This window comes from Anastrepha obliqua, chromosome 4 (assembly GCF_027943255.1).
Source record: "Anastrepha obliqua isolate idAnaObli1 chromosome 4, idAnaObli1_1.0, whole genome shotgun sequence".
NCBI classification, from domain to species: Eukaryota; Metazoa; Arthropoda; class Insecta; order Diptera; family Tephritidae; genus Anastrepha; species Anastrepha obliqua.
In genome coordinates, this window is record NC_072895.1 from 102,923,130 (window position 1) to 102,934,015 (window position 10,886).

General features: G+C 35.0%; 2 protein-coding genes across 2 annotated transcripts; one reads left to right on the forward strand and one right to left on the reverse strand.

The window, feature by feature from the left end:
* The first annotated feature begins 37 nt into the window (after window positions 1-37).
* LOC129245510 (KH domain-containing, RNA-binding, signal transduction-associated protein 2) lies at window positions 38-3,508 on the forward strand. The gene is made up of 5 exons (XM_054883707.1): window positions 38-431; window positions 536-1,037; window positions 1,230-1,343; window positions 1,683-1,855; window positions 2,605-3,508. Exons 1-5 carry the CDS (start codon window positions 155-157, stop codon window positions 2,742-2,744), a joined length of 1,206 nt encoding a protein of 401 aa, XP_054739682.1. The 5' UTR covers window positions 38-154; the 3' UTR covers window positions 2,745-3,508.
* A 494-nt stretch (window positions 3,509-4,002) lies between these two features.
* LOC129245074 (DNA polymerase epsilon subunit 4) lies at window positions 4,003-4,694 on the reverse strand. The gene is made up of 2 exons (XM_054883044.1): window positions 4,478-4,694; window positions 4,003-4,426 (listed from the first exon to the last, which is right to left on the reverse strand). Exons 1-2 carry the CDS (start codon window positions 4,632-4,634, stop codon window positions 4,131-4,133), a joined length of 453 nt encoding a protein of 150 aa, XP_054739019.1. The 5' UTR covers window positions 4,635-4,694; the 3' UTR covers window positions 4,003-4,130.
* Between the last annotated feature and the right edge of the window lie 6,192 nt (window positions 4,695-10,886).

Consider the following 10,886-nt stretch of genomic DNA (forward strand, 5'->3'; position numbering starts at 1 on the left):
ACTTTCTGTGAAACACGTAATTTGGCAACACTTTTTCAGTCTCCATCTTTTTCGCAAAGAAAAAAGTGTATGCTTGTGAAAATTTGTCGAGGAGTAAAAGTGTACAAAAGTTTTTTTTCTATAATTGTCTATATTTGCAAATAAAGTAATAAATATGCCAAGAGATTATGATCGCGATTACAATGAAGATACCAGTGATTATAAGAGAAAAAGGCGAACTGACGAAGAAGCCGGTGGTGGGAGTAACGCGGGAGCTGGCGGTAGTGGTGATATGGATGGTCATGGACGTGGACAGGACCATGGTCAACCCATGCAATCTCATGACGCACCACCACTAAATGAAAAAACAAATGCTTACCTTGAACAGTGTGAGCAGGAAAAGAAGACATTAGGAAAAGACCATACTGTATGTAAGCGTTTAATAGACGACGGTAAGTTTCTATGTGTTTGTGTGTGTGTGTGATAGGCGGCGTCTCTGCCCAATTTTGATATATACTGATATGGCTGTATCTACACTAATAAACTTGTATTTCAGAAATTGAGAAAATTTTAGTAAGCGGGCGTATTCCAAAGCCGGAAATCTATGCAAATGTCTACAGTGAAAAACCAATACGGGTCGCTCAAAAAGTATTATTTCCTATTAAGGAATATCCAAAATTTAATTTTGTCGGTAAGATATTGGGACCGAAAGGTAATACATTACGACAACTACAAGAAGAAACATTTTGCAAAATGGTTGTCATGGGGCGCAATTCTATGCGCGATCATGCTAAGGAGGAGGAGCTACGAAACTCAGGGAATCCGAAGTATGCGCACCTTAGCCGAGATTTACATGTTGAAATATCAACAGTAGCGCCTCCTTCAGAAGCGTACCATCGTTTGGCCTATGCTTTGGCAGAAATAAGAAAATTCATGATACCAGATGCCAACGATGACATTCGCATGGAACAAATGCGCGAAATGGACGGCAAAGAACGTATGTACAAAAAAACCCATTACTCGAAGTCATACGGTGAGCATGCGGTTTATAGCTGTCGGTGAGTTTATGTAAAAATCTGGTTTCTAATTTTATTGTTTTCAAATATGTGTATGTATGTATATATCCACTTCAATAATTCGGGAGTACGTAGTACAGCCAACCACATTTATTTGGATTCGAAAGTCGAAAAACATAATTTTTTTCAATTCGGATAAATGATAATTTTTCATTGCATAATTGTGTTTTGCAGTACCCCGCCACCACCTACATTTGAGAAATCATCAAAACCAAAGGTATACTCTATTTTAGAGAAAGCTCGTTATGTTATGGAGGATCCGGGGTATGGTCTTGTAAAGTCGCACAGGTATAAATAATTTTTTTACTAATGTATTTTTCGTTGCAATCAGAAAAGTAACAATAGTTGCATGTGTTAGTGGTTGCTCGAGTATAAAGCCGGCGAAAAAATTATAAAAATTTACACGTTCCATACTGAGCAAAAAGTCTGATAAAAAGAAAATGTCTGCAAGCCTGTATTTCTTCAGCCTCTTGGAAATATTGTTGCTTTTCTAATCAATCAGTCTTGAGTTGGTGAAACCGAAATTTGTATAGAAATTATCGCATAGTATTATGGCCCTCCTAATAACTTATTTTGCTATAATAATTGTCTATACATTTTTTTTTTTTTGTTTTTTTTGTATTTTAGATCGCGTGATCACGAGTTGTATGAACATCATGGCGAATATGATCGTTATACTCCGCCACCGCCGGCAAAACATTCAAGCACACATCACGCTCCCTATGAAAGTGGTTCTTACGAGCGTGATTACCGCCGGGAATATCATCCCCATTCATCCTCGTACACTGCTGCATATGCAGGTAAGTTGAAAATTCAAACGAAAGCACCTTAATTCTTTAGATGAACCATAACGTAATGAGATGTGTTGATGGAATATAAAAGGAAAATATATACATATATTTCAAGTCACGTGATTGATTTGCACGTGGGAACTGCGTTAATTACTATTTTAAACGCGTAATATACATATAAAAATACCGTAGCTGAGTCATGTAATTCCGTCATAGCGGTATTACCAAATTTAAACTACGTAAATTAAAAGAGGAAAAAAATAAAACGAATTTAAATAAAGTGCGATTAAAATAACTCAGGACAAAGTAAAATGTGGAACTAACTATGAATAAAATACATTTAACAACACAATGACTTCTATAAAAAAAATCTAAAAGCCAGGTTTTAAGAAGAAATAATAATAATGTAATAATAAACACTAAAAAAACTCGTTAAAAATTCTAAAATATATATGTACTTTCCATTAAACTTAACTAAAAACAGAAGGAATGCAAAAAGAAAAAAAAAACAAAAATTCACATAATATTCAAAAAATAAACGTTTGTTCCAAATTCAAATGTCTATAAGTTATTTAAATTCGTTGTACCTTTAAAAAAATATATAAACACACAAGCCCAAGGAAGATTGAAGATGCAGTTTGAAATCAAATTAAAATAATAGCTTAATAAAATCCATTCAATCAAACTTTAAATACAATATTTACAATTCTCCAAGTACATAGATATAACGAAAAAACACAAAATTCTCTCCAAATTAGCCAAACCAAGCAACGGTCGCTCATCATCTTCATACCGACCTGCAACATCGGGATCGCACTCTTCCTCACATTACGAAGCAGGATCACGTTCACGGGAAAGCGTAAGATATCGTTCGGCACCATATCCAAAATTGCGTTAAAAAGGTTAAAAAAGCATTTTAGAGAACAAGAGAACAACATTTCAATTAAGTCCGAATTCTAACCGTATTAAAAATTACAACAACGTTTAGTTTAATCTATTCAATATCCAATATAAAATATCTACAAAACAAAACAAAACAAAGAAAGGAATAAACGAAAGAACATACATACATATATAAAATATAAACTTGCAGAGTTAGAAAATATCTTTGAAAGCAAAAAGAGAGAATGATATTTAAATCCTAATATCAAACCATCAAATTGTTCTAACATTAATTAAAGTATCGCGGATACTAAATTTTGAAGAAAAACAAACAACATATAAAACTGGAGTTGAAAATAAAAAGAAACTCATTAGTGTACATTTTACAATATAAAAACGTTTTCATAGCAACCAAAAATTTTAAAATTAAAATATTAAAAGAGAGAAGTAACAAAAAGCAAATAATATACACTTGTAAAACTCATTTCAATAATACAAAACATCGACAATTATATAAATTATGATTGAATATAAAACCCCCAATAGACATAAGAATAACAGGAAATTATTGAAAATGTGTGTGCGTGTTATCGTTGGAACGTAAGTATATGCCGCAGCCAATTTAAATCACAATTATGACGATAAGTGTAAATGATTATACAATACCGTACAGATACATTAAGAAATAATAAAAAGGGACACAATCGAAATTTTCAAATGTTAGATATAATACATAAATATAGAATCTAAGTATGACACTAAAAATAAATGAACAAAACACAAAAACACGATAACGGATTTTTATTTGAAGAGTGTTAAGGGAACTGAAGGTAAGATACTATAAAAAAAAATTATGCTTTATAATTCTTGTTGTATTAGCATTTTTTTTTTTTTTTTCATTTTAAGGACTTCAAACATGTTAAACACAATCACCACTTAGACAATTTCCATGCGTTTTTGTACATTTCACTCCTTTTTGGTATTTGTTAGTGCAAGCCTGCATTAATAAATGTTTCTAGACAATTAAGTCTGCCCTATCGTAATAAAAACATTTAAAAATACTGTAACTTCCATAGCGAAGCGAACATGTATTCGTCCGTGGAATATCACTGACAGTATTCCTCAAAAGTGTATGGGATTAAAAAATAATTGGCACTTGGTGGTTAAATGAAACTCTGACATTATGGCCAATCAAACTCTACAAATCCCTCCTACCACTGATCGGGCAAAGTGTTAGAAAACTGCTAAAATATAAAATAAGTCTCATACTCATATCCTTTGTGGTATGTGTGACAGTTTATTTTAATAATCCTGCATTTTATTACAAAAATTTAACTTAACAATATTTAAAAATACAAAGATACTATTTCAGCACGATTTATATTATGCGAAGTAGTGCATACTAAAAATTCATTGCGCCATCCAAAAACATTAGGCTATCCACCGAAGATATAGCCAAGTCTACGTCTCGTTTCTGCACAGTTTTTTTCTTCGATTGTGCTGTATATGAGAATGCTTCCCGCGCCAGCGACTCTATAAAAAGCTCTGTAGATCGTGTAACCACAAAAACAGCTTCCATGGAAGCAATATTCATATCTGGATCTAGTTTCATCAAATTTCTAACTCGTGTTAAGGGCAGCTGAAATAGACGTGCTTCTTGTATGTTGATCTCACTATTTAAATTCGGTTTTTCTGCATCTAAATTACAGAAATTAATATCATGTAATTTAATAATTGAATACTCATTACCGCCAGAATCCGCTTCGGTAATTTCCGCATTTTCCCCGACTTCAATTTCCGCAACTGTTTCCACTTCTTCTAAGGCGTCCAGTATTTCATCTTTATCATCTTGCTTGCCCGTAATTTCTTCAGATAATTCTGCAGTAAATAATTCTTCACTCATCATTTTTTTAAAAGCCCACGCAGAATATTTAATAAATTGTGTACACTCAGCTGATTATTGGTAAATAAAAAACTATGGTGTTGCCACCACATTATTAGGGTAAGTGCGACAATGTTTGATCGTTGTATAGAACAAAACACAGATAGTGAAGGAAAAGATAATATTAGATCTGATTTTTTTCATTTATTCAATTCATTAATGCAAACTCGCAAACAGCATAGATATCAGTAACTTATTTGCACAGTTCTTTAAAAGCATATATGCACCGGTGTCTGACGATAGCGTAACCCTAGCACACTCACACCCTAACACGCAATCGGTAAACCTAAATGACTTTGAGGTTACCTTTGACAATGTCTTCAAGCAACTGAACTCCGTAGATCCTAGAAAAGGTGCGGGACCTGATGGCCTACCGAATGCCTTTCTTAAGAACTGCGCCAATGGCCTCTGTGAACCGCTGACACACATTTTCCAATCGTCTCTGCAGTGTGGTGTTTTTCCTACAGACTGGAAACTCTCGTACATCAGCCCCATTCATAAAGAAGGTCCAAAGAATACAGTCACGAATTATCGGCCAATCTGCATTCAGTCGGCCTTGGCTAAACTTTTTGAAAAGCTGATCCTACCGAAACTCTCTGCTGCTTTTGGTCCAATCATTACCACAAGACAGCATGGTTTTATTAGTAGCCGCTCAACGTCAACTAACCTTTTCGCCTACACCAACTATCTACTGAACTCACTGAATACCAACACCTGTGTTCATAGCATCTATACTGACTTCAGAAAAGCGTTCGATCGAGTTGACCATGACATCTTGCTATACAAGCTCAGGAAATATGGCGTCGGCGGCAAAGCGTTAGACTGGCTTAGGTCATATTTAGCTGGTAGGCACCTGCCAGGTCAAAGTGGATGGCCACCTATCCGATGAATATGTGGCTAACTCGGGTGTTCCGCAAGGTTCTCACCTCGGTCCGATTCTTTTCAGCATATTCGTGAATGATATTGGTAATGACTTCAACTCAGAATACCTACTTTTTGCAGACGATCTTAAAGTTTATCGATCAATCACTAGTGTGCTGGATAGTCATCTACTACAACAGGACGTCGATAATCTCTCTGGCTGGTGTGCAAGGAACAAACTGGATCTCAACTTTAAAAAGTGTGCTGTGATGTGCTTCTCGAGATCGCGCACTCCCTTACCTGCAGTGTACACACTCAATGGTGATAAAATAAGGGAGGTGGATGACATCAAAGACCTCGGTGTCACGATTGACACAAAACTAACTTTCCACAAGCATATAGACGGAATAACTCAGAGAGCTTTCAAGATACTCGGTTTTATAACTAGGAATAGCAAGGACTTCAAGAATCCCTACTCCCTGATTCGTCTTTTCAAAACTCAAGTTCTTCCAATACTGGAGTACGGATCCATAATCTGGTCTCCATACACTGAAGCAGGCATTACTAGACTTGAAAGAGTGCAGCGTAAGCTCTGCAAGACCTTAGCCTTCCGACATTCATCATCAACCGCTTCAGCTACAGAAGATATCTACATTCGGTACAACATCAACAGTCTGCGGGCTCGCCGTCGCATAACTGATCTGGCGTTCTTCTATAAAGTGGTAAATGGTATTATTGATGCCCCGGAAGTACGCAGCTCCTTCGAGCTTGCCCCGGCTGGTCTCACACTTAGGAATAGCCGTCTACTGAAAACAGTCGCTACTTACAAAAGCTACGTCTATCACGGCCCGTGCAATAGAATAGCCATCAGTGTCAACTCACTTCATGGTGTTCTCGACTTCTATGGTGGAACCTACGATACTTTTCTGCGAAATGCCAAAAATATCATCCTATAGATTTTTTTCTCAAGAACCGTCCGGCCCATTTTCTTTATCATTGTATTACATACCAGCCCTCTATAAGTTCTGTTTCTGTACCCTCTTTTTATTTGTATGTATATTGCCGATTGGCGTTTGTTAAATAAATAAAAAAAAAAATACCAGTCTAACGGTTAGACGGGATAGAAGTGAAACCTTCCGTAAGACAAACTGAGAGAGAATGAGACGAAAGAAGCATTAGGGGCGGGATAATTATAGGTTCATTATAATATTGCTATAAAGTTCATATTTTATTTTCTTCATTTTATTATTATTCATCCTCTATGTTTTCAATTTCAACAAATGATACGAGTGGCTTATGATAGCTAAAATATGATACAAATGCTTTGGTTTCGATGTTGTCAACATATCTTTGAAATACCGCGTCAATGGTTGTTTTTGATCGTGTTGTCGGTTCAGTGCGATTGTTACACATTTTTAAATTGAATGTTGTATTGAGAAAGTCAATTGAAGGAACCGCTGTGTCTAATGCAAAATTTACGTTAAAATCGCCACTTAAAATCATTGGAACTTTATCGTAATCTTTTCTAAGTATCCGCGATACTTCTGGTGTATACTTTATTAAATTTTCGTGAATGAAGTCCGTGATGCTATTTATTGATTTTTTTTTCTGTCGATATTCACGACACTTTTCTGCATTGTTTTTCGGCATAATTGCGGTAAATATTTAAAAATGAAAATATTTACGAATATAAAAATACACACGCGGTTGCTATTATGAGCGTCCCCAGCAAAACCTGCGTGACCGAAACTCTAACACAATTACATTTTTTTGAATGTTACAAACACATATGCACGCAGGTTTTGCTGGGGCGTGACCGAAACTCTAACACAATTACACATATGCACTCGTATTTGTTTGAAAATCGACTTTTTTTTTGGTTCTCCGTCACCTTTGGAAAATGTATAAACAGTAAGCAAACTTTATTCAAATATTTTTCCTCATTTTTGCATCAGTAAAATTAAACAAAGTTGGTGCGTGACTACTATTCAGAATTCACAGAGAGAACGTCAGTTCGAATCTCGGTGAAAACACCAAAATTAAGGAAAACTATTTTTCTAATAGCGCTCACCCCTCAGCAGGCAATGGCAAAACACCGAGTGTATTTCTGCCATGAAAAAAAGCTCCTCATAAACATATCATAAAATAAAATAAAATATCTGTTTAAAAAAAATTTTTTTCTTGTGATTCGAACCAAGGATTTTGGATCGGAAGTTCACATTGCTAGTCGCTCGGCTACCGCGCCATGCTGTCGGCGCTGGCCTAAAAGTTATTTAGTTCGTCGCTACGTTTATATCAACATATAATATAACGCTTCGTAACTAAATAACTTTTAGGCCAGCACCTACAGCATGACGCGGTAGCCGAGCGACTAGCAATGTAAGCTTCCGATCCAAAATCCTTGGTTCGAATCACAAGAAAAAATAAAAGTTATTTTTATTTAGTTCGTCGCTACGTTTATATCAACATATAATATAACGCTTCGTAGCCAAGAAGGTCGCTTTTTTCGTTTCACTTTTTCCCAAATCACTCCCAACGATTCTAAAGAAGTTTTCACTTCAAAAAGTAAATGAATTGGGGCATTCATTTTAACGCTCAAACCTCTCGTAAACAATGCGGTTGCAAATAGCTGCCAAAATTTATATGAGAAGTGGTTTACACAAATTGTGCAATTTTATGCGACGATTCAAGTTCGTTAGTTTAGGGAAGGTAGAAAGCAACCATGTCTAGTGGAATTACTCAAATATTTCTCTAGCGCCTTCCCGAAGCAGTGTTTGTAAAAGTTAAAATATCAGAGTTTCGTAAATCTAAACATTTTAATGAATTTTGTACTCGCATTGCGGCTTCAGGGAGACACGTTGTCTAAGTATCTTTCCAATCTGATCTAGACTATGTAATTAAAATTGTTGATCCATCATAGACTATATTCACCAAAATTTACCAAATATGTGGCTTTGCTGATGACCTGGTCATCCTCGCGAGAACTATAAATATTCTAAAAGAAGTATTCCAAGCACTCCAAATAAAAGCGAAATTCTTTGTATCAAAGATCAATGAAAGCAAAGCAAAGTACTTCGCAAGACTTAACACGTGGACCAAATTAAATATCTAGAATTGTTTCTCCGTAGAACGGATGATACAACGATTGGATATCAATATCGTGCAGGCTGCAAACAGAGCATATTTTGCCTACGTTAAACTGTTAAAAAGCAAGCTCTTCTTTAAAAGACCGAAAATCAAAATAATACATATGTATATAAAACACCGATTCGACCAGTGGAAACCATATGGATCTGAAACGTGGACACTGCAAGTAGATACAATTACACAATTAAGCATATTGGAAAAAATAATACTAGTTCCAGTACGAGAAGAAAATGCATATCTATAGCTTCAGATATAATAACGACCTAGAAGAGTTCCTACAAGGTGAAAATGTCGTGTGGTTTGTTAAATCGCAGCGCTTTCGATGGCTGGGATACGTTTGTAAACTGCCAGATGAAAGAACACCTCGAAAAGTTTAAGATGCATATACATATGTATGCTAAAAAGCGAAGAGGACGAAGATGATGGACCGAGGTACATAGAGAAAAATTGTTGATGATGAACTTCTATGTCAGAAAAAACCATCTGGCGTCATTAAGACGCACGTCGCAATAGGAGGAGGAGCTTGGTTAAACATCCAAAAAGGGAGCAAGCGTTAATTATGTCATTATGTCTATACGGGATGCGTACGGATGCGACATGCATATATGTGGCTGTAACTCCCCGAAACCATTATTTTTCGTTTTGCTATTTTTCAGATATGCGGGACTTCGACTTAACTGAAGAAATGAAGAGGTGTGCGGTTATTGTCGCTATATATACAAATCACACCGATTTAGAAATCTCTAATTGTCTTAAGTGCGTCCGTTCATTCTTTCATAAAGTTCGCCGCGAACTGTAAGGGATAAAAATCGATTTTTTTTTTTTTGCATGTTATTGTAGTAAAACATTTCAAAAATACCGTGTTAAAATTTTAAGTCAATCCGAGCAAAACTTTTTAAGTTATAAAGCATAAAGCCGAGCCGCCTCAAACATCTGCCGAGACGCAGCAGTTGCGCGCGTAGTCCGTTACAAACTTTAAACGCGGTTTTCTCGAACCTTTTTTTTTTAAGTGCGTAGTCATTGGCATTTGAAAACTACTCAACCGATCCTTTTGAAATTTTGCACACATATTTTACATATAAAAAACCTCCTCCCAACGTTTTTTTTCGCCATTTTTTATATATTAAGGTGGTTTTACACCTACAAAATTGCGGCATTTTTTCGTCAAAAATCACTTTTTACTTCAAACGACTACCAAATGGCTGAAAATGAAAATAAATCGTCAAAATAACAGTTGGGGGGAAGTTTAACTCATACTTTAACTAAATTATTCGATTTTTTGATTTCAGATGATTCTACGCTGAGATATGCTGACTACTGCAAAATGTATTTTTGAAAAGACGTCTACGTAAATGTGCTCTCATTCGCTCATTTTGCAATATTTTTACATGAAAATTTTATCAAATATTCTTGAAATGTTACTTTATAATATGCAACAACTTTTAATAAACTGACTTGAACCGTTTCGCTACAATAAATTCATGAAAAAAGTGTTTTTTTTAGCGTTTATCCCTATTAATTTTGGACGAAAATATAATAAAAACTGGATCATTCAAGGAACTGGAAAAACATTTTTAACTTTATTTATATATTTTAGCATAATTTATTTAGCGTAAAAAATTGAAATGGAAATTAAAGAATCAAAGTTTAATTACAAGTTTTTATCGGCTCTTTCACCTTACCTGTATATAGGTAACCACCACAATCAAATTTTAAAAAAGTACAGAAAAGGCTATTGTGACATCTTTAATCAACTGTTTAAACATTTTACGAGTTCTATAAAGAAAACTTAATATGAAAAATTTCTTGCGATATAAAAAAAACATTTTATGTATGGTGGTACGAAGCCCACTGGGAAATGCTAGTGATTTTATCTATACTAATATTATAAAGAGGAAAACTTTGTTTGTTTGTTTGTTTGTAACGAATAGGCTCAAAAACTACTGGACCGATTTTAAAAATTCTTTCACCATTCGAAAACTACATTATCCAAGAGTAACATGGATTACATTTTATTTTGGAAAAAAATAGGGTTCCGTAAGATATTTGGATTTTTCGGACACAAACTGAAAAAAATCTTATGTATAAAATAAAGTCAACTTTTTGTGTGTGTTCGCTAACCGGCCGTGTCTGCACCGAATTAAACCAAACTTACACACATTGTTAAGAAGGTATTGAAGATGGTTTCCGTATAGTTTTTATACCTAT